General features: G+C 42.3%; 2 protein-coding genes across 3 annotated transcripts; both read right to left on the reverse strand.

Moving 5' to 3' along the window:
• Nucleotides 1-15,287: 15,287 nt before the first annotated feature.
• LOC127311306 (mitogen-activated protein kinase kinase SIPKK) lies at nucleotides 15,288-18,156 on the reverse strand. The gene is made up of 9 exons (XM_051341715.2): nucleotides 17,882-18,156; nucleotides 17,672-17,756; nucleotides 16,950-17,087; nucleotides 16,569-16,793; nucleotides 16,290-16,472; nucleotides 15,972-16,177; nucleotides 15,802-15,847; nucleotides 15,602-15,690; nucleotides 15,288-15,513 (listed from the first exon to the last, which is right to left on the reverse strand). The coding sequence occupies exons 1-9, from the start codon at nucleotides 17,938-17,940 to the stop codon at nucleotides 15,498-15,500; spliced, it is 1,047 nt and encodes a 348-aa protein (XP_051197675.1). The 5' UTR covers nucleotides 17,941-18,156; the 3' UTR covers nucleotides 15,288-15,497.
• A 2,350-nt stretch (nucleotides 18,157-20,506) lies between these two features.
• On the reverse strand, nucleotides 20,507-24,184 carry LOC127311305 (RNA-binding protein 2). Of its 2 annotated transcripts, none has more exons than XM_051341714.2 (6): nucleotides 24,027-24,184; nucleotides 22,280-22,380; nucleotides 21,899-22,184; nucleotides 21,751-21,812; nucleotides 21,132-21,213; nucleotides 20,507-20,816 (listed from the first exon to the last, which is right to left on the reverse strand). In XM_051341714.2, exons 1-6 carry the CDS (start codon nucleotides 24,070-24,072, stop codon nucleotides 20,701-20,703), a joined length of 693 nt encoding a protein of 230 aa, XP_051197674.1. In that variant the 5' UTR covers nucleotides 24,073-24,184; the 3' UTR covers nucleotides 20,507-20,700. The 2 variants fall into 2 exon arrangements, with proteins under 2 accessions (XP_051197674.1, XP_051197673.1); XM_051341713.2 differs by having other exon boundaries at nucleotides 22,280-22,383; nucleotides 24,027-24,182.
• Nucleotides 24,185-24,748: the final 564 nt, after the last annotated feature.

Genomic DNA, 24,748 nt, shown 5'->3' on the forward strand with positions numbered 1-24,748 from the left:
ACTTAATAAGAGATAAAGTGCATAAGTACATATTCAATACCACAATAGTTTTTAGGCTATTTGTCCCATGAGCTATATATTGCAAAGGTGAAGAATGGAAATTTAAAGGTAGCACTCAAGCAATTTACTTTGGAATGGCGGAGAAATACCATGTAGTAGGTAGGTATGGTGGACACAAATGGCATAGTGGTTGGCTCAAGGATTTTGGATGCATGAGAAGTATTCCCTCTCGATACAAGGTTTAGGCTAGCAAGGTTATTTGAAACAAACACAAGGATGAAGCGGTGCAGCAAAACTCACATAAAAGACATATTGTAAACATTATAAGACTCTACACCATCTTCCTGCTTGTTGTTCAAATTCTTTACTAGAAATTATCTAGACCTTAGAGAGACCAATTATGCAAACCAAATTTTAGCAAGCCCTATGTATTTCTTCATTAATAGGTGCAAAGTATATGATGCAAGAGCTTAAACATGAGCACAACAATTGCCAAGTATCACATTATCCAAGACATTATAGCAATTACTACATGTATCATTTTCCGTTTCCAACCATATAACAATTTAACGAAGAAGATTAAACCTTCGCCATGAACACTATGAGTAAAGCCTAAGGACATATTTGCCCATATGCAACAGCGGAGCGTGTCTCTCTCCCACACAATGAATGCTAGGATCCATTTTATTCAAACAAAACAAAAAACAAAAACAAACCGACGCTCCAAGCAAAGTACATAAGATGTGATGGAATAAAAGTATAGTTTCACTAGAGGAACCTGATAATGTTGTCGATGAAGAAGGGGATGCCTTGGGCATCCCCAAGCTTAGACGCTTGAGTCTTCTTGATATATGCAGGGGTGAACCACCGGGGCATCCCCAAGCTTAGAGCTTTCACTCTCCTTGATCATATTGTATCATCTCCCTCTCTTGATCCTTGAAAACTTCCACCACACCAAACTCAAAACAACTTAATAGAGGGTTAGTGCACAATTAAAATTTACATGTTCAGAGGTGACACAATCATTCTTAACACTTCTGGACATTGCACAAAGCTACTGAAAGTCAATGGAACAAAGAAATCCATCCAACATAGCAAAAGAGGCAATGCGAAATAAAAGGCAGAATCTGTCAAAACAGAACAGTTCGTAAAGACGAATTTTATTGAGGCACCAGACTAACTCAAATGAAAATGCTAAAATTGAATGAAAGTTGCGTACATATCTGAGGATCACTCACATAAATTGGCATAATTTTCTGAGTTACCTACAGAGAATTATACCCAGATTCGTGACAGCAAAGAAATCTGTTTCTGCGCAGTAATCCAAATCTAGTATGAACCTTACTATCAACGACTTTACTTGGCACAACAATGCACAAAACTAAGATAAGGAGAGGTTGCTACAGTAGTAACAACTTCCAAGACTCAAATATAAAATAAAGGTACTATAGTAAAAACATGGGTTGTCTCCCATAAGCGCTTTTCTTTAACGCCTTTCAGCTAGGCGCAGAAAGTGTGTATCAAGTATTATCAAGAGATGGTGTATCAACATTACCTTGGGCTTTGCCCTTACCTTTCTTGTTTTTTTCTTACCCTTTGATTTAGGGAATACATGTCTTCCCCCCCGGTGTAGAGGTGAATTTTAGGGTGCCTTCTCCCACATCTATGACTGCTCCCAATAGTTTTAGTAGGGATCTTCCGAGTGTGATTTGTCCTGTTCCTGCACATTCAATAACAAGATAATCAATGGATATTGTTCTTCCAAGAATGGTTGTATGCACACCTGTGGCTATTCCCTTAGGGATTATAACATAGTTATCAATAAGAGTTATTCCTTCTCCCCCTTCGACGAATCCCCAAAGTTTCAAAGATTCATGAATACGTTTAGGCATAAGGCAAAATTCAGACATAATATCACAATTGGCATGAAGAGTTTGATCACCAATAACAATTTTAATAGTAGGATCCCATAATGAAGGTTCAGAGTTCACTAAAACTTGTTCAAGACGGTTACGAACATAGCGATAGTTGTCATTCAAGCGAGATGCACTTGTCTCAAGAGTGTTTAATCTATTATAAATGCTAATAAGGGCTGAATCAAAGTTATTAGCTGAATCATGTGATGCAACCAACTTCTTTATGGCATTAAAAGCTTGATCCCCATTGCAATAAAGGAAATCTCCTCCCACTAAAGCATCCAAGGCATATCTATAGCGAATCATAAGACCAAAATAAAAATTACTAAGAAGCAAACTTAGAGTCATTTGAGGTTCAGCTTTACGATAAGAATCAAAAATTCTGGACCAAGCATCTTTAAAACTCTCCTCGTCCCCTTGTTTAAAAGTGAAGACTAATTCTTCAGGTGAAGAAGTAACAAGTGCAGAACTAGACATGGTAACAAAAGTAAAATGCAAGTAACTAATTTTTTTGTGTTTTTAATATAGCAAACAAGATAGTAAATAAAGTAAAACTAGCAACTAATTTTTTTGTGTTTTGATTTAATGCAGCGAACAAAGTAGTAAATAAAACAAAGCAAGACAAAAACAAAGTAAAGAGATTGGATTGTGGAGACTCCCCTTGCAGCGTGTCTTGATCTCCCTGGCAACGACGCCAAAAAAAGAGCTTGATACGCGTACAACACGCGTCCGTTGGGAACCCCAAGAGGAAGGTGTGATGCGTACAGCGGCAAGTTTTCCCTCAGTAAGAAACCAAGGTTTATCGAACCAGTAGGAGCCAAGAAGCACGTTGAAGGTTGATGGCGGCGGAGTGTAGTGCGGCGCAACACCAGGGATTCCGGCGCCAATGTGGAACCTGCATAACACAACCAAATTACTTTGCCCCAACGTGACAGTGAGGTTGTCAATCTCACCGGCTTGCTGTAACAAAGGATTAGATGTATAGTGTGGATGATGATTGTTTGCAGAAAACAGTAGAACAAGTATTGCAGTATATTGTATTCGATGTAAAAGAATGTACCGGGGTCCACAGTTCACTAGAGGTGTCTCTCCCATAAGAATTAGCATGTTGGGTGAACAAATTACAGTTGGGTAGTTGACAAATAGAGAGGGCATGACAATGCACATACATGATATAATGAGTATTGTGAGATTTAATTGGGCATTACGACAAAGTACATAGACCGCTATCCAGCATGCATCTATGCCTAAAAAGTCCACCTTCAGGTTATCATCCGAACCCCTTCCAGTATTAAGTTGAAAACAACAGACAATTGCATTAAGTATGGTGCGTAATGTAATCAATAACTACATCCTCGGACATAGCATCGATGTTTTATACCTAGTGGCAACAGCACATCCACAACCTTAGAACTTTCATCACTGTCCTGCATTTAATGGAGGCATGAACCCACTATCGAGCATAAATACTCCCTCTTGGAGTTAAGAGTAAAAACTTGGCCAGAGCCTCTACTAATAACGGAGAGCATGCAAGATCATAAACAACACATAGGTAATAGATTGATAATCAACATAACATAGTATTCTCTATCCATCGGATCCCAACAAACACAACATATAGCATTACAGATAGATGATCTTGATCATGTTAGGTAGCTCACAAGATCCGACAATGAAGCATAATGAGGAGAAGACAACCATCTAGCTACTGCTATGGACCCATAGTCCAGGGGTGAACTACTCACTCATCACTCCGGAGGCGACCATGGCGGTGTAGAGTCCTCCGGGAGATGAATCCCCTCTCCGGCAGGGTGCCGGAGGCGATCTCCTGAATCCATCGAGATGGGATTGGCGGCGGCGGCGTCTCTGGAAGGTTTTCCGTATCGTGGCTCTCGGTACTGGGGGTTTCGCGACGAAGACTATATGTAGGCGGAGGAGATAGGTCAGGGGGCCACACGAGGGCCCCACACAACAGGCCGGCGCGGCCAGGGTCTGGCCACCTCGTGGCCCCACTTCGTATCATCTTCAGTCTTCTGGAAGCTTCGTGTGAAAATAGGCCCCTGGGCGTTGATTTCGTCCAATTCCGATAATATTTCCTTACTAGGATTTCTGAAACCAAAAACAGCAGAAAACAAAGAATCGGCTCTTCGGCATCTCGTTAATAGGTTAGTGCCGGAAAATGCATAAATATGACATAAAGTATGCATAAAACATGTAGATATCATCAATAATGTGGCATGGAACATAAGAAATTATCGATACGTCGGAGACGTATCATGTAACAACAAGGAACCCTATCTAAAAAGTGTCAAAAAAGTTTGCCCAACCGTATAGCTCTATCAAAAAGAACCTCACCATGGCGCTAGTATAATTTTGGGCTTAGTTACAAACTTTCGTTACCTAACCTTCAACACGAAACTTGTTTCAAATCACTTTTGGCGTACAAGAAACAAATCCTTCCTTGATTCGAGCACCACAGCCTCCAAACTTTGCCGATGCCGATATCGGCATGGTCAGAACGGCTATGCTCGACGCCACTGCTAGGTCACCGTCGGGAAGCACCCTCAATCCCGTCCCCTCATTCGATCACTGACACACCAGAGATACCGCCGAGGCCAATGCCGAACGTACATGCTGATGCCAATGCCGAACATGCATCCACGCCGATGTGGGCACGGCCACGCCGCCCCGCTATGCTGGACGCCACAGACCACCGCGAGGTCTTTCCCTTCGCCACCACACTCTTCTAGCACCCATCTATACATGCCAGAAAGGAGAGACACTAGTTTTCTCTACATTGCTCGCGTTCGTGTCGGACACGGTCAGTCAAAGTTTTGAGGTAGTCGTCGATGTCGTCGACCATTTCTTCTCTTCTTTGCATGGTTAAACGCGTCTAGTTCATATCTATCTAATGCGTCTGGTCTCGCCTCATGCAGTTCTTTGTGGACGTCGATTCATCTCGGCACCCCGCAGGCCACCTCCTCCATGCCATCGCTGTAGAGCTCCGTTTAAAAATCTATTCCTACCCATGTATTGCCCCTTGTATCAGCGCCATGGCCCACTTGTCATTCGATATACCGAAGCCCCACTCGTGCGTGTTTTGGTCAGGGATACAGCGATGCTTACGGTCAAACAAATATGGATGGTCTGACGTGTCTTTGCAGGCTCTACGTGGCCCCACTAGTATGAAGATAACGGTCAACCGTCGGGCAACCGGCCGTTACAGCATCTGTGATGGTTTCAGACAAGGTCTTGGGGAAAACTGAGGAAAAACTAAGGAGCTGGGGAAAACTGAGCACAACTAAGGAACCGAGCGCACGAAAATAGAAATCCCATTTTTATAAAGCTTTTGCCTCTCATTTTGAATTGCCTAGGAAGAGTTTTAATAAGTATCATGAACCTTACAAAGATAAAACTGATTCACCTATAGGTAAATGTATTGAAGTTAAAACTGTTGATCACATTCTTCCTGAAGCTTATATTGAAAAAATTCCTTTTCCTACTAAAATGAAGGAGTATTATGTTATAACTAGTGTGGTTAACAAAAGTGCAAAGAAACCTATAGAACCTGAGGAGAAAATAAATGTTGAACCTGTTGTTGCAATAGTTAAAGACCTTGTGACTGAAAATGTAGAAGATGGTCACATCATTTTCTGTGAAGATGCTTCTAATATTGTTTCACATCCTAGTAAGTCTAGGAAAGCCAGTGTTCCTATGCTCTCTGTTAGAATTGGTGATCATTGTTATTATGGTTTATGCGATATTGGTGCAAGTTCTAGTGCCATTCCTTATGAGCTTTACAGGAAAATCATGCATGAAATTGGTTCTTGTGAACTTGAAGATATTGATGTGGTTATTCGGCTAGCTAATAGAGAAACTATCTCTCCTATTGGTATTGTTCGAGATGTGGAAGTTCTATGTGGTAAGATTAAATATCATGCTGACTTTTTGGTACTTGGTTCTGCTGCTAGTAAGACTTGTCCTATCATTTTTGGTAGACCTTTTCTAAATACTTGTGGAGCTATTATAGATTGCAAGAAAGAGACAATTGTGACTAAATTTGCTGGTGAATCTTATGAGTTTAATTTCTCTAAATTTGCCAAAGTTCCTTATGAAGCTGAATTGCCTAATGATGATTTTAGAGTTGAACAGCTTGCATCTATTGCTCTTGCTCCTAATAATCCTTTGCAGCAATAGTTGGAGGATCATGAGAGTGAAGTCTTTAGGGAAGAAAGGAATGAGCTTGATGAAATTTTCCTTCGTCAACCCATTCTTAAACATGACTTATCGGTCGAAGATCTAGGTACAACACCACCACCAAAGGAAGATCCTGTTTTTGATTTGAAACCGTTACCTGATAATCTTAAGTATGCTTATATTGATGATAAGAAAACATATCCTGTTATTACTAGTGCTAAGCTTTCAGATTTTGAGGAAGAAAGATTATTGGAAATATTGAAGAAACACCGAGGAGCTATTGGCTACACTCTTGATGACTTGAAGGGGATTTCTCCCTCTATTTGCCAACATGCCATCAACATGGAAGATGATGCAAAGCCTGTTGTTGAACATCAGCATCGTCTAATTCCTAAGATGAAGGATGTGGTAAGGAATGAGGTATTGAAACTTCTCGAAGCTGGTATTATATATCCTATTGCTGATAGTAGATGGGTTAGTCCTGTGCATTGTGTTCCTAAGAAAGGAGGAATAACTGTTGTACCTAATGATAATGATGAGCTCATCCCTCAAAGAGTAGTTGTAGGGTATAGAATGTGCATTGATTTTCGAAAGGTTAATAAAGTTACTAAGAAAGATCATTACCCTTTACCTTTTATTGATCAAATGCTAGAAAGGTTCTAAAAATACTCATTTCTGCTTTCTTGATGGTTATTCTGGGTTTTCACAAATTGCTGTTAGAGCTAAAGATCAAGAGAAAACCACTTTCACTTGTCCCTATGGAACTTATGCTTATAGGCGTATGCCTTTTGGTTTATGTAATGCTCCTGCTACTTTTCAAAGATGCATGTCTACTATTTTTCATGGCTTTTGTGAAAAGATTGTAGAGGTATTCATGGATGATTTTTCTGTCTATGGGAATTCTTTTGATAATTGTTTGCGAAACCTTGATAAAGTTTTGCAGAGATGTGAAGAAACTAACCTTGTTCTTAATTGGGAGAAATGCCACTTTATGGTTAATGAAGGAATTGTATTGGGACATAAAATTTCTGAGAGACGTATTGAAGTTGATAGAGCTAAAGTTGAAGCGATTGAGAAGATGCCCTATCCTAGGGATGTTAAAGGTATTCGTAGTATTCTTGGTCATGCTGGTTTTTATAGGAGATTTATTGAAGATTTCTCTAAATATTCAAAGCCTCTTACTAATCTTCTTCAAAAATATGTACCTTTTGTTTTTGATGATGATTGTAAGGAAGCTTTTGAAACTCTAAAGAAAGCCTTAACAACTGCTCATGTAGTTGAACCTCCTGATTGGAATTTACCTTTTGAAATTATGTGTGATGCTATTGATTTTGCTGTAGGTGTTGTTCTTGGACAACGAGTAGATAAAAAGTTGAATGTTATTCATTATGCTAGTAAAACTCTTGATGTTGCTCAAAGAAATTATGCTACAACTGAAAAAGAGTTATTAGCTGTAGTTTTTGCTTGTGACAAGTTTAGACCTTATATTGTTGATTCAAAAGTTACAGTTCATACTGATCATGCTGCAATTAGGTACCTTATGGAAAAGAAAGATGCTAAGCCAAGGCTTATTAGATGGGTGCTTATTTTGCAAGAATTTGATTTACATATTGTAGATAGGAAAGGTGTTGATAATCCTGTTGCTGATAATTTGTCTAGATTGGAAAATATTGCTTATGATCCTGTTCCTGTTAATGATAGTTTTCCAAATGAACAATTGGCTGCAATAAAGGTGAGCTCGCGAGATAGTCCTTGGTATGCTGATTATGTTAACTTTATTGTTTCCAAGTACTTGCCTCCAACCTTTTCAGCTCAGCAAAGGAGGAAATTCTTTTATGACTTGTGGCATTATTTTTGGGATGACCCACACTTATATAAAGAAGGAGTGGATGGTATTATGCGAAGATGTGTCCCCGAATATGAACAACAAGAGATATTGAGTAAGTGTCATGGTAGTGTTTATGGAGGACATCACGCCGGAGATAGAACCGCACAAAAGGTTCTACAGTCAGGTTTTTATTGGCCAACTCTCTTTAAAGATGCAAGAAAGTTTATTTTATCTTGTGATGAATGTCAAAGAGTTGGTAATATCTCTAGACGCAATGAAATGCCTATGAATTATACTCTTGTTATTGAACCATTTGATTGTTGGGGATTTGACTTCATGGGTCCTTTCCCTTCTTCAGAAGGTAACACTCATATACTTGTTGCTGCTGATTATGTTACTAAATGGGTGGAAGCCATACCCACAAAAAGTGGTGATGGTGAGACCTCTTTAAAAATGATTTTAGATGTTATTCTTCCTAGGTTTGGAGTACCTAGATATCTTATGACTGATGGAGGTTCTCATTTTATTCATGGTGGTTTTAGAAAAACTCTTGCTAAATATGCTATTAATCATAGAATTGCTTCACCTTATCATCCTCAAACTAGTGGGCAAGTAGAATTATCAAATAGAGAAATTAAATCTATCTTGCAAAAGACTGTTAATAAATCTAGGAAAAATTGGGCTAGTAAGTTGAAGGAAGTGTTGTGGGCTTATAGAACTGCTTATAAAAATCCTATGGGTATGTCTCCTTATAAAATGGTTTATGGAAAAGCTTGTCATTTACCTTTAGAACCAGAGCACAAAGCTTATTGGGCTGTAAGAGAAATTAATAAAGATTTTAAACTTGCCGGTAAGAAAAGGTTGCTACAATTGAGTTCTTTAGATGCGTGGAGAAGTGAAGCTTATGAAAATGCTAGACTTTTTAAGGAGAAAGTTAAGAAATGACATGATAGAAGAATTATTAAAAGAGAATTTCATGTTGGAGATAAAATCCTATTTTATCGGTCTCGTCTCAGATTTTTTGCAGGAAAATTACTCTCAAAATGGGAAGGACCATATGTCATTGTGGAGGTGTATCGTTCAGGGGCAATAAAAATTGCTTCGCTAAAAGATGATGCCACACAAGTGGTGTATGGACAAAGACTCAAACATTTTATTTCTGGAGATTCTTATAATGAAGATGTTGATGTTATTCGAGTGGTGACTCCGGAAACTTTAATCAAAGATCAAATTGATAGTTCTGCAGAGTTCGACTTCGAATAGGTAACAGTTTTGGTAGTAAAAAGTCCGCGTTTAACTTTCCGAATAATATTTTTGCTATTTTAGAAAATATGAAAAATTACGAGATCGAATCGGAGTGGAGGAGGCGCACGAGGGCGCGTCCCCACGTGGTGGCGCGGGCCCCACCATGGCCGCGCCGCTATATGGGGACGGCTCCTCGGAGTCCCTTTCCCACTCGGGTTCGACATAGTACTTTCCTTTTGTCCTGAGAATTTTTGCTTTATAATCCCCCAGACCCCCCTAGGTCCGTATATCGTCTTCTCGTTGTGTTTTGTTTCGACCTGTTTCTGTTCAGATGCCATCGCAAGGTTCATCCTCAGAAGATTATGCAATGCGTCGCAAACGTGAGCTCCTCCAGGATCTAGATCAAGGAACTTTCATTGGATGGGCGGAAGAGGAAAGGGTCGTGACAAGACGGAAAGAGATGGATGAGAGTGTCAAGGAGGAAGTGAAGAAGATGTCATCAATAAAAAGAGAGCGGCAAGCTGTGGGGAGTAAGCCAATCTTAGTGGGATCGGTTAACACTCGACGTTCTTTTTCTCATAACTTGCAGGGACCTTTACCACCTGCTCCTAGCCTCAACTCTTTCCCTGCTGTGGAGGAAGCTTTTCGGGTTACCGATGAGTTTTGTGATCAATACCGTGTTCTGAGAAGGGAAGTGGAGATACTTCAGGAGGAGAACAACCGACTTCGCAGAATGCTAGAGCGGTTCCTCACTCCCATCAGGGTCGTTCCACCATCACCACCGAAGGAGTAATTCATCATTGGTATTGGCACCCCCTTGGCTTGTTCCAAGCTTGGGGGGAGTGCCGCGGTATCACATCATCACTATCTTTTACCTTTTTACTGTCAAGTAGTGTCATATCATGAGTAGGGAAGTTATCATATAAGATGGTTTGCAGTGTGGAAGTATCTCTCTTTTAGTTGGTTATCTATGTATCCCTTGGTGTGAGTTATCATTATGGAATATTAATGAGAAGTTTTATCATTTACGTTTTGCACACCTTATTTTAGTTTGCAATTTCTGTTATATGATTGATCTTGTTGTTAGTATTGATATCACTTTGGGAGCATCAAGTAAATCTATTTGGTTTTGGCAAACTTAGCATTGGTCAACAGCAACAATACTTTGAGGCTTAAGTAGAAAAGAGGGAAGTACATGTAGATATATTATTTTATTATCTTTCTTTCTTGTTAGCTAATGAGCTTAGTATTCTGAAGTTAAAACTGTTTGTGCTTATAAGGAAGATGCATGATTGTTTCTACCACATGTATATTTGTTTGTTTCCCTCAACTCTTATGCTTGCTAACCAACCTTGCTAGCCAAAGACCTGTACTGAGAGGGAATGCTTCTCGTGCATCCAAAACCTTAAACCAAACCCATGCCATTTGTGTCCACCATAACTACCTATTATGTGGTATTTTGCGCCACTCCAAGTAAATATTTCATGTGCTACCTTTAAACAATTCAAAGGTTATTATCTCTTATTTGTGTCAATGTTTTATAGCTCATGAGGAAGTATGTGGTGTTTTATCTTTCAATCTTGTTGGACAGACTTTCACCAATGGACTAATGACATATAAATCCGCTTATCCAATAATTTTGCAAAAAGAGCTGGCAACAGGGTGCCCAGCCCCAATTAATAACTTTCATTAATAATTCTCTTCACATGTTTTGCCCTGATTTATCAGTAAGCAACTTAATTTTGCAATAGACACTCCTCCATGGTATGTGAAATGTTGGAAGGCACCCGAGGATTCGGTTAGCCATGGCTTGTGAAAGCAAAGGTTGGGAGCACTGTCATCCATAAATAAAACTAAAGTACATGTGTAAACAAAAGAGAAGAGGGATGATCTACCTTGCTGGTAGAGATAACGTTCTTCATGGGAGCCGCTCTTGAAAGTCTGGTTGACAATGGGGTTAGAGTGCCCACTACCATTCGTTGACAACAACAAACACCTCTCAAAAATTTATTTTTATGCTCTCTATATGATTTCAAAACTTGAAAAGCTCTAGCACATGATTTAATCCCTGCTTCCCTCTGCGAAGGGCCTATCTTTTACTTTTATGTTGAGTCAGTAAACCTATTTCCCTCTATCTCAAGCAAGCAATTGAGTTGTTGTGATCCAACCATTTATAATGTGATCTATTTAATCATGTCTTTTATTCTTCCTTGTTTAGTACAAATTTTATCTGAATGAATATGACTTTGAAGGTTATCAATGATTATGAGGAGATTGTTATGATTGAGCATGTAAGTTCTGCCATATAAGCTCTAATATAAAGGCTCTGCTCGAAAGATAAGTACAATCTATTAATTGTTCTTTGACCAAGAACGAAGTTTGCCATCACCAATTATGATTTCCTATGCACCTTTATTTGTGATTTCCCTTTACTTGTTTCAAGTTGAGTTATATGAGGAAGTTGTTTATTAGAATGTCTTGTGTGAATTAATAAATGTGATGCTTCATGTCCGTATTTTATTTATCGACTCTTCACTCCATAAACATGTGGTCTTGTTTACTGAGTTCAGTTTCGCTTGGGGACAAGCGAGGTCTAAGCTTGGGGGGAGTTGATACGTCCATTTTGCATCATTATTTTATATCATAATTTACCGTTATTCATTGATATATTTCATATTTAGAGATGATACTTATGTTATTTCACCTATTTTGCATGTTTCATGATTATTGGAGAATTACTCACCGGAGTCAGAATTCTGCTGGAAAAAGCACCGTCAGGATACAATATTTCTGAAGATCAACAATTGACGGAAAATATACCGAAGCTCCTATTTTTCCAGATGACGGAGCCAGCAAAAGGGGAGGCCGAGGAGGGCCGCCATGGGCCCTCCCCATGGGCCGGCGCGGCCACCAATGCCGGCGCGCCGCCACGTGGGGAGGGGGCCCACGACCCCCTCGGCCATCACCTTTTCGCGTACTTCATCTCCCAGAAACCCTAAGGTGCGGGGGAACATCGAGGATAGTCATCGCCGCCTCCTCGAGGCGGAAAACACCAGAGAGAAAAGAGCTCTCCGGCAGGCAGAAATCTGCCGGGGAAATTCCCTCCCGGAGGGGGGAAATCGTCGCCATCGTCACCGTCATCGAGCTGGACTTCATTGGGATCATCATCATCATATCCGCCACCGACACCGTCATCTCCACCGCTGCACCTCGTCTCCGCTGTAACATCTAGGGTTGACTCTTGAGTATTTCATAGGGGAAACTCTCCCGGTGTTGATTACTCCTTGTTATTGATGCTATTGAGTGAAACCGTTGAATCAAGGTTGATGTTTAGATTGTTATCCATCATCATATCACCTTTGATCATGTTCCATATGATGTCTTGTGAGTAGTTCGTTTAGTTCTTGAGCACATGGGTGAAGTCTAAATGTTAGTAGTGAACTATGTTGAGTAATATTTAATGGTTTGATATTTAAGTTGTGGTGTTATTCTTGTAGTGGTGTCATGTGAACGTCGACTACATGATACTTCACCTTTATGGGCCTAGGGGAATGCATCTTGTATTCGTTTGCTAATTGTGGGGTTGCCGGAGTGACAGCAACCTGAACCCCCGTTGGTATATCGATGCATGAGGGATAGCAGGATCTCAGAGTTTAAGGCTGTGGTTAGATTTATCTTAATTACTTTCTTGTATTTGCGGATGCTTGCAAGGGGTTTAATCACAAGTATGTATTAGTCCTAGGAAGGGCGGTGCATTAGCATAGGTTCACCCACACAACACTTATCAAAACAATGAAGATTAATAACCTATATGAAGCGAAAGCACTAGACTAAATTCCCGTGTGTCCTCAAGAACGTTTGGTCATCATAAGTAAACAAACCGGCTTGTCCTTTGTGCTAAAAAGGATTGGGCCACTTGCTGCAATTATTATTCTCGCATTTTACTTACTTGTATTTTATTTATCTGCTATATCAAAACCTCCTGAAAACTTTTGTGTGAGCATTTATGGTGAATACTTCATCGAAACTGCTTGTCAACACCTTCTGCTCCTTGTTGGGTTCGACACTCTTATTTCGAAAGTACTACGATGCACCCCCTATAGTTGTGGGTCATCAATGAGCAGGGCCATGGAACCCAGGCCCTTGCGCATGGGCTTGGGTACGTGTTGTCTGGAGTCATGCCACCAGTCGAGGAGAGATGTGTCGCGGCTGGGTGCGGAGCAGGGCAGGCGCAGCCAGGCGATGATCTCATTCCATACTTGTCTTGCAAAAGGGCACCCAATGATCAGGTGGTGCATGGTCTCGGGTTCCTGATTGCACAAAGGGCAGACAGCGGTAACCCTCGTCTAGCCAAGCGATCGGCGGTCCAGGTCGGCGAGCCAATGGAAGAACTTGAGGCGCGGCGGCGCCCAACACTTCCAGATCATCTTCCAGGAAGGGGAGGCAGTGGAGCCGTGGAAGGAGGCCAAGTAGCAGGATTTTGCCGTGTACATGCCACTGGCCGTCCAATTCCAAAGCAGGGTGTCGGGCTCCTCTCTCAGCGTGGTGTGCTCAATGGTAATCCAGATGCGCAGATATTGGCCAATCTCGTGCACGCCAAGCGTGCCGTGGATCAGTGGCGGAGCATGCAACAACTGGAAGACTGGACCGGTCTGCAAACTAGACCTAAACAACAAATACGTAATGGCCATTTTTTATTGGTGGGCCAGAATAATACCAACAAAGCTCAAATTAAAGGGTGGGCCACGGCCTAGGTTGGTCCACCTGTAGCGCCGCCACTACCGTGGATGTCCCTTGCCCAGCTATGATCCTGGAGCCCCTCGGCCGCGGTCCTTGTCCGCCTCCGACGCATGGGAATGCATTCATATAGCATGGGCGCAAGCTCTCTGGTAGAACAGCCATGGATCCAGCGATCCTCCCAGAAGAGGGTAGTAGCTCCATTGCCGAGTGGCGAAGAACAAGGCGCGCTCTTCAGCAGAAAACTATAGGTCGAGGCCGCTCCATGCTCTGTTGTTGTCCGTGCGTGAGAACCACAACCATCTCATGCGCAATGCAAGCCCCGTGCGCTCCAGATCATGCACGCCTAAGCCACCCAGCGAGATCGGCCGACAGACGCGGCGCCAGCAGACATGGCAGTTGCCGCCACTGGGCCTCCGCACGCCCAGCCCAGAGAAACCCCCTTTCGATCCTTTCAAGCTGCTTGAGGGACTTTCTTGGCGGCGCGTGCACCATCATGCACCATCAGCTGATGAAGGGGCACCACTCCCAGAACGGACTTGACGAAGGCAAGGCACCCGGCTTTGTTCATCAGCTGGGCCTTCCAAGCGGGTAAGCATCCTGCAACCCTGTCGACGACGGGCTGTAACTGCGCGGCGGTGGGGCGGCGAGTGTGCAAGAGGATGCCCAGGTAAGTAATCGGCAGATCGATGGTGGGGCAGGCCAGATGCTCGGTGACCGGCGCGGCGTCTTCCTCCTTGCAGCCCAAGAGGGAGGCAGAGCTGTTGGCGTAATTGACCTGCAGGCCTGACACCCTGCCGAACAGGTGCAGGATCTCCTTGACGGCGATGACATCTCGCTCGGAAGGGTGGCAGAACAGTACCACATAGGTTTGATATTGTGCAAGGGTCAGCCAAATTTTGGGATAAGGAGACCATAAATCATCAGTGCTTACGTGATCATGCACAATATGATCATCGAGGATGAGAGAGATAAATCTGATGGTAGCCATGTTTGAAGCACAATATCACATTATATGAAGGTGTCTTCTTTGCATGGCTTCTATAACAAGGCCGCATTCAAATTCAAGGTAAATCTGATGCAAAAATAGGTTTGATCTCATGGCTGCGTCACCAGAAATCCCACGAAAGAAAAAAAAAAACTTAAATTTCAGGAGCCCACGGTTACTCCAAATAATGTTAGAAGCCCACCACCCTACACCCGAAGTGACAGACCATCATCCTCACTGTAGCTTGCTAATACTAGTCCAAATGAAGTGATCCAGCGAATATGATTTCATTACAATAAATAAAATCCAAAAGCACAAAGCTGATACATAACAAAGGTCAAAGTCAAACAAAAAAGACAGCTGTAGCATGCATCCAGGCAAAACTTTAATGCTCATTGACGCTAAAAAGTTGTATTCGTATGATAATGCAGCCAATTAATATGTCATACTCAGTTCAAAGATATCATCACATCCCAATCCATGAACAAAAAGGAGAAAAACTCCAATCACTTGCTTTAGTTAGCTCCGCTCTACAAAAGGATGATGAATCCTCCAGCTCATTGCAATTGGCTGCGCACTTGTCGTCTCAAGAAGCGATTTGCCTAGGAAAACGAGAATTACCATCACTGGAATTGTAAATAAATTGCAATAACCATGTATGTACTCTTCAGTGGGTTATAGGGTTATTACTGGAAGGTGGCAAGTGGCGATCCCGCAGTCGTGAAGTAGTCAGCAAGATCGATATTCAGATCATCATACATGCTCAGGAACGGATGAGCCTGGGTGTCGGCGACAACAGGTAGAAGAAATGGGTCAAGATCAGTGGCTAGCTTTGTCAAATGACGTTTCAAAATAATATATAAGTTTGAAACAGATGCAAATTTCCTTACTAATAGGGTCTGTGCAGATGACCGATCTGTAGCCTTTTTCTGGATACTGAAATTCAAGAAAGAAAATTAATAAATCAGATACTAGCCTTCTTAAAGGTGTTCAAAAAACTGCAAATATGGCTCAAGTAACACTGATTTGCAAAGGGGGTTAGTTAGAGAAGAACATATACCATGCAGAAATGAATGAACAGAATTCCGGTGAATACTGGTCTGATGGTGCAGATGGTGGTGGTTGGTCGACAACAGCTTCAAGAAGTTCATAAAAGCTATCACGAGAAGGATATGGGAAATTTCCAGTGGCACATTCCAGCATAACCAGGCCCAAGCTCCAGATATCACTCATATAACCATGTTTCTGCCCACTGATTCTTTCTGGCTGGCAAGAGCAGAAACTTTACATTGGTTAACTGAAACTAAAAAAAATGTGGACATCTTTTCACAACACACTGGAAGACATGTTTACGTAACTTAAACAGTCTTCCACTCACCGCCATGTAGTTAAATGTTCCAGTAAATGTATCTCGCTGTGCAGAAGAAGTAGCAATGATGGCACTAACACCAAAATCTGATATCTTTACTTCACCCCGATGATTTATTAATATATTCGACGGTTTCAGGTCTCGGTGTATAATGTGCTTCTCGTCGTGCAAATACATCAGCCCTTTCAATACCTGCACAAGAAAGTTGCAATTTTCAGTTGAAAAGGGTCTATCCGGCATCCTGATATCAAAGAAACTGTATGGTTGTTTATGTGACATTTCACTGGCCTGCTTACAAATTGCAGCCAGGTAGTCCTCTGGAACGGTTCTAACAGTCTTCAGGAAATCAGCCAGAGAGCCACCATCCATATACTCCAAAGCAATGGAAATAACACCATTGACATAAAAGCACTGATAGCATGTGACAACATACTGGCACTGTGTTGACAAGCTTATTTTCAACTCCTGGGCAATCTGTCTGCGTATGTTTTCCTGAATATTAAGTTGTATAACCTGCAAACAAGACAATACACCAATGAAGGTAAAGACACTTTGCGACATACAGGTAAAATATCATAGAGGTTACTTGCAACTACTAGTATAATTTTGTACAGAAGGAAGCCAAGGAACCACAGATATAAAACATCCAAACATATGGTTGGGAAGTACCTTCAGAGCAGAAAACTGGCCAGTCCATTTGTGGCGCACCAGCTGCACGTTTCCACTACTACCTTTCCCAATCACTTTGATAGAGTCTAGATCATCTATGCTCAACTGATGGTTATCCAGTGGCTCTATTGTAGTAGCCTGGAGAGGTTGGTTATGCCAACCGATAGAATGTGAGAAACAAATAAGATGAATGAAGAGTATAATTTGTCAGCACCAGTAGTGGTGCAAGAGAATCCTCACAAAAATTGGTGATACACAGCATTCTTCCACCATAACAAAGTGAGCATTCCCATTCAGGATAAATAGAACAACTGGATATACTCAATCTCACCGAAAACAAAGTGACCATTCTTTTTTAGCGGTTCTTTACACCTCAATCTCACCAAACCTTGTGAATTGTGATGCAAAGTATCATTAGCGATTTCGTCAACAAACTGCATACGGCGATATCTTCGGCTAGACCACTAGACTAGAGTAATGACCTCTGACATGCTAAAATTAGTTAATTACACAAAAAAAGATTTTCCTAAGAAAGATATTCTGAAAATGACACTACTAGGGAATAGAGATTCGGAACTTGATGAAGAAATCAAAAAATGGGTCTGCCTAGTTACTGCTGAGCATGACATTTAATTTCCAGACACCACACATCAATTCCAACGACAATTCACCATGTGTAAACCCAGGCCAACCCAATCGCTCCGGGCTGTGGTTGAGTTTACCTCGCCTTCCTCGCTGTGCGAGACGATGCGGAGCCCGTCCTTGTTGACGAGCAGGTCGCCGTCCCTGAACGTCCCGCTCTGCGTCCTGCCCCCCGCCGCCGCAGGCCAAAACGACCGCGAAATCGAATCGATCAGCACGAGCAAAAACACATCCAAGAAACAAGAAAATAAAAACAGAAGAGAGTAGAGGGCGGGCGGGCTGGAGGTTACAGGAATTTGCCGATGGTGGACTCATGGGAGGGCAGGTCGAGCTTGCCCGGCTTCTTCATCGGCGAGGCTGGACTCGGAGATGGCCGGAGCTCCTCTGGCTAGCTGGACTCGGGGAGGAGTCGCGGAGGGGGGATGGTGGAGAGAGCGGCGGGCCGTCTCGTTGCTGGTTGGTAGTCTTCGTCCACCTCCGTCTCCGCTCTGCCTTTTCCGGAAATTGACTTTTCCTCGCTGTCGAATTGCTGGCTATAATTATATTCCAAGGTTTAAATGGCTACCATGACTGGCACTAGGGCACGTGCGTCCTGGGTCAACGTCTTGGGCAAGCATTTCATCACAAATTCACACGGATCGGTGAGATTGAGGTGTAAACAACCACTAAATAAGTGTGGTGGCAGGCAAGGTGCATTTAATGCTGCATCTCCGCGGTGAAGGGGCATCGGTGGCAATGAGAATAAAGGTCCTTCAGCTCGCCCTAGATCGATGTCCTTCCTTAGAGTTGGAGGCTAGCGTCGATCACTGGTCGTTAGTTTGCCCGTGTTTAACATTTGTCTACGGCGCCGGGGGGGGGGGGGGGGGGGGGGGTCCGGTGGACGGGTGGAGGGGCTGATGTCGCGGCGTGTTTGTGCTCTCATGTTTTGTCTCCATATGATGAAACTCAGCAAGGTACAACTCCATTAGGGAACTTATGAGTCATTTGTCCCCCATCTCTATTTGACTAGAGTTGGGATTAATTACCTCCTTTCATTCTTGGCGTTAGCTTTTTAGGCACCACGATCTCTCAAGATCATGGTCGCGGGTGATCTCTCAAGATCATAGTCATTGGCCTCTTCTGGTATACATCGATGACTGCCTGGCTACAACTTCTACAAGCTCGAGCTTTCTCCAGTGCAAGAGGCCTAGAGACGGCACCAAGTTTTTCCCACGACGAGCAGCCAAGGAATGCAAAAGCAAGATGGTGCTGATCTTTTCAAAGACTTGTGTTTATTTTCATATTATTTTCTTATTGGCCTTTTTTGCAAAAGAAAATAAATATCATGTCATCTTTGAGTTTCATAGGATCAGGGTTTTGTTGTTAATTTTATAAGTAAATAAATATCATGTCATCTTTGAGTTTCATAGGATCATCTTTGAGATTTGTGGGATTTGTTATGTTAATTTAGGAAGTTACCGATTTCTCTCATTTTACTCTGATCTCAAATTGTTAATCTAGGGGATCTTGTGTAAAGAACACTCTTGTGCTAATTTCCGTGTCAAAAAACTATAGGCATTATAGAATGGAAGGGAGTATAGGAATCTTTGCAAAATGTTAAAAGTCAATGGAAAAGTTTTTGTATAAAATATAATGCAAAGAAATATTTCGAAACACTCTTAAGAACTCTCATGTAAGAACTTAAAACTGTTACAGCAACACCACAAGCGGATTACTCCCAAACAATGCTGGTAATAAAATTCTTACGGACCACAATCCTCTAACTTTTTCAAATTGAAAGAGGCCTTGGGAGTGGGTGATTGATTGATGGGTGACCCTAGTGTATGACAAGTCTTTGTCGGCGTGGTGCTGAAGTGTCGTGTTTGTAGTGTTTGTCCGTGTTGCTTTGTGATATCTTTGTTGGCTAGAGTGGGTGCGGCTCTGTTGTTCGGATCTTCGATAGACTTGGCTGCGGGCGTGTGTGGGTTTGGTCGTGTTGTTGTAAGTTTTGTCCGATTTTATCCTAATAACCGGATACTCTCTTCTTAATCAAGAGATGAGGCAATTAAAAAAATAGCCTTGAAATTGGCTGCTCTTGCTGCAACTATGGGTTTCTTTTTTCCATTGGAATTTGTCTGCCAATGAAAAAGTGGTATCCTGTCTCAGCATAGCGCTTAGATGTGATCCATTGTATGCATTATCATGCGTATATTTAAGAATATTCTTTTTGTGGTGAATATTTTAGGAAATTAGTTAATAACAACAACATTTTATTAGAAATGATGGTTGATATTTTTTTAAAAAAAAAACTGTGATTGTTTGAGCTTGCATGTGTATACGTTTCGACTGTCTGATTCCACCAGCAAAAGGTCGCCTCACTCGCTGCCGCCAGTGCCATGCCAAACAGGGAACGTGGTAGCTTTCAGGCCAGCGACAGTGGCAGCACCATCCAAATTGGAACGCATAAAGACGGCCGCCGCACCCACACTTTCAAGTTTCACCACCGATGGAAATGCTGTGCACAATGCAAATCCCAGTACCTCCAGGAACAGCGTGATTTCGCACGTCGACATGATGGGATTTTTTCCTACAAATCCAAACCCACATCGCCTCCAGGAAGCTCCCGTGAAAACCAACCGCCCGGAGAGCGACGGCGCACGCGCACGACAAGCGCCGTCGACCTCTCCCCCTTCGTCCGCAAGTGCTCAGATTCCATGGCGAAATCAACGGTTAGTCAAGCAAATCTGGCGTGTTGCGGTTCCTGTCACCAAATTGACAGCTCTGGACCCTGGCGGCTGTTCCAGGTCCGGCTACAAGATGCCACACTCAAGCATCACAGCAATCCCTGAGCCTGCTGAGTATACCTAGTGTCCCTGCAGCCGCTTAAAACAACAGTTTATATGCACACCATTTCCACCACACCTAAACGTTCGCGATAATCCAAAGATACGGAGACCTGATGGCGATATAGTAGACCCACCACGGATGTGCCAAGGTGTCATACAGGACTGTCCTGCGAGCCATCACCAAACGACACATGCCCACTACATGTTACTGCACCAAGCTGATCTACAATGACCCACTGCCTAGAACACACTGCTGGAGAGGAGGGGTATGTAGAGGATGGTAATCAGCGAGCGCTAAGGCGTTTCCCATCATCATGGGCAGGCGGAGGCCGGAACGGGAACCTTGCGAACCGGATCTTAAGGACCGGTGCGTCGGGTTTCCTCTCGTCGAACCGGTATTCTGCAAAACAAACATGTTGGTGTTCAGTTTGTGCGACCCGTAACCGTGTATTCTCTTGGTTCTAGCAATACTTAATGCTGTTTCTTTCATGTGTTTGTAACACCAATAGTGAGCATACAGAGACAATACAGATTTTATGTATCGAATGTGTAAGATGTACGTATTTCCTATACTTGATTGCTCCTATTGACTTGACACTGTAAAGTTTGGTGTAATTATTCTTGTAAAGGGAAACTAATGTATCCGTTGCAAGATATATGAAGGAATATAAAGTGAAATATCAAAGCAATGAATGCATGGTACTGAAACAAGAACCTTGCAGGGCCTTCATGGCAGTGAATGCACATTTTGCGTCACTGAACTCCACAAAACACAGGACATAGGCCTTGTCACCACTCTGCAAGATTAAAGTGGTAGCAGGAAAAAGTGAATCACAAAGTGGGGTTTACAAAAAATATAAGCGCAGTTTACAAGTAATATAAGGGGTCAGCATCTCTGTGATGTATAAGTAAGGAGAGGTAGCTATGTGTTCATTAGACGAGAAAATGAAGTAACTCTTTGCAGTGTAGCGAAACTTGACACAGCACTATTAAGATGGTCCTCAGGAAGAGACGGTGCTTAGACAAAATCTTGGAATGAACCCTACCTTCAAATATAATCAATATTTTGACATCAACGGAATTTCTGTTACTCTTAGCTACTTAAAATCTATAAGCAGTATCACTAATTTTTTCCATAGTATTCTACAGCTCTTCAAAATATGCTACATTACAATGGCTCACACTTCAACGTAAAACATACATTAACAAAATCTGAGTTATCGTACAAATTTGCACAGGTACAGATTTGCAAGTGAATGGATGAACAAGCTACCAAACTGTTTAGAGTGAAGAAAAAAATATGATGCATAAGGAAAAAGAAGCAAAGGACATACACGTCTGGGCTCCTTGTGAACTAGTCTGAGGTCCTTGAAGCCAACGAAAGGGCGGAACAAATCTTCCAGATGAATTTAAGGCTGACAAAATAGAACTAACAAGGTGCAAAAAATATGATGCAAATAGGGTATTGCATAGAAAGGATACGAGCTACTTCTCTCCTTGTGCAATCGGTAGGGAGACCGTCAACAAAAAGAATGTTGGATTCATCTTCTGATGGCCGATCAACGATTGGAAGGGAGATGGGGCGCTCAACATCTGGAATGCTGGCACTTTTGCCAAGTGAAGAACCTCCCCGAACTAAAACTGGGTCTTCCAAAGGACTAGCTCCCCGCGGAATAGATCCAGCTGGCAGTGGAACCAGGCCACCCAAAGCAGTACGACTCACTCCTGCTGGACCATCTAAACCATAAGCTCTTGACTGTAAAGGTGCCTGTGTATCAAAACAATGTGCTGTGTGACCAAAAAAACGGTATTTATTTTGTCTTGCTACTAACTGACAAATATGCTAAATTCAAGTTATCTTACATCAACTCTTGGTATAGTTGATACTCCTCGCAGAGCAGCCATTTTTTGAGCATAATAAGATTCCTCAGGTGGAATATACCCAGGATGATGGCCCTGTGGAACTGCTAATCCAATAAAATTAGCATACGGCAACCAAATCTATGTTTGGCAGTTATGATGCAATAATAATTACTACCTCTGATCCATAATAAGTGTCGGGGTTTTAGTTCATTTTAGTTCAAATTTTGAACTAAAATCCTGACACTTATTATGGATCGAAGGGAGTATCATTTTCCAGTCTCCACATCTAAAGAGAACGAAAAGGAAACAGAGATAAAAATAATAATAATGCATGCTATATTCTTGTATATTTGTGTATAACACTGTCTATAGGTTATTTGGTTAGTCTTTCACTTGCCAGACTCAGCAATATCTACAACCTATCCAAACAAAAGCAACTGTCGTCAAGAGATGGCCACTAAGTTGACTGAACAATGGGTCTATAGTTAGCATCACAATTCACAACTATGCATCATAACCAGATCTTATGCACAGCCTCCAACCATCAATAGTAATTGCATATAAAAATTACTCTCTCCGGTCTCTTTTAATCGACTCGGATTTAGCACAACTTTATACTATGAGTCAATTAAAAAAGACCGGAGGGAGTAACAATTACAATTCTCCTTGACAACTACAGATGTTGCTCTTTCCTATAAAAGTTCGATTCAAGAATGATTTCCATGGAAACCACATGCTGCTGGATACCACATCACATTTACACTTGCTCCCTGCATCCCTATTTACATGGCGCACACGTCTTTCAAGGCTTAACTTGACCAAAAGAACATGAAACTTGTCCTACAAAAGTTATACGAGGACGCCATGTAAATGTGGATGAGGACATATTTCTCATGTATTATTAGTCGAACTGATAGTCAAAGCTAGATCACGTTAAACAAGAACACCATGTAATTGTGGACGGAGCACAACATAAGCGTCTGATTCTGGGTAAGCTTACACAGTTACACCCCATCATGTTTTAGCAGACCTCATCTTCCTCAATACTCACTGACCAGCCCCAGACCCCAAATAGGAAAATGCTCATGTTGGAACAGTGGGTAAGATATCCTTCCTTCCCTGAGACACCTTAACATCGAACAGAAAACACTCCCATGATACAAATGAGGATTTTTTACTGAGAGGGGCCAGGATTTGAGGTAACAATGTCTACCGGAAAATACTGAAAGTTATTGCGCAGAATAGTGGGAAGGTGTGACTACAAGTCTTATACATATGCAATTGTAGCGCAGCGGCAGCCCTCCCTGGCTGTCCAATGGCCATGCCTTGACCGTGCACATTCGCGAAGTTAATCAGTAAATGCAGTTGCCGCTTGGTAAGCAAAACCCTAGATATACACGTGTATTCCGTAGAACCCTGCGAAAATACATGATCCCTGGAAGTACCAAATCCAGAACACACACACTTATTCCAATCGAAAAAAAAAATCACCAGAACAAACCACCTGAAGTACCCAGACAAATGCCCCCTTCCCTGCAATTTACTGCCCAAAATATCACCCTGCACGAACTAGCTTACGAATCCGCAGACGTCGCAACAGGCGAAGCAAGAAGCCGCAATCTGCACTCCCTTCACCCTCCATCTAGAGATTTGTCAACCCTACTAAAGACGCGGCGAGAATCAATCGCGCGGACTAGAGAGACCCGGTTGCCTGGGTCTGAGGGGAGCCGGTGCGAGCGAGAAGTACCTCTGTCGTGAGAGGAAGACCCGTATGCGCGGTAGGGATCCGCCATGGGGCCGCGGGGAGCAGTTCTTGGGGCAGAAGGGGCGGCGGTCGGCGGCGACCTCTCCGGCGCGAGCGAGCGAGCAAGCGGAGTTGGGTGGATTGGGAGCCTGGACCTGACGTGCGTTGGGTTGTTTGGTTATCAGGACACGGCCCAGGGCCCAGTTTTTGTTAGAACCACGGCCCAGTTCTTGATGTGGGGCCGACGGGCCGTCAGTGCACACGGGAAATTTGAAAAAACAAATGCATATTTGGGGATCACTATAGTTCTTTCGAAAGGTAATGACTAATGAGAGTGCCTTCGTATTCTATGTTTTGCGAAAAATAATACTCCCTCCATTCCACAAAAAACTTCTCAAATTTGTCAAGATTCGAAGACATATTTTAGTTATAGATGCATCCGTATCTAAAAAAAGTTGAGAAGTTATTTTGGAACGAATGGAGTAGAAACGTTGGAGTACATACTTTGACCATTGCTTGCAGTATAATAAGTTTTTGTCGGGCCAAAAGTATGTGTTTCATCACGTAAATCTCTTCTTTTACAGTTTATCACGTAGAATTACACACGAACATATTATTTTAATAAATTTTAAAATCAAAAATAAATTTTTAAAGAGGCCTATAGTACAATTTGTACTAATCATTGTGTTTTGTGGGATGATGGGGATCCTGGTTTTGCAACCCTA

This window comes from Lolium perenne, chromosome 7 (genome assembly GCF_019359855.2).
Source record: "Lolium perenne isolate Kyuss_39 chromosome 7, Kyuss_2.0, whole genome shotgun sequence".
Taxonomy (NCBI): domain Eukaryota; kingdom Viridiplantae; phylum Streptophyta; class Magnoliopsida; order Poales; family Poaceae; genus Lolium; species Lolium perenne.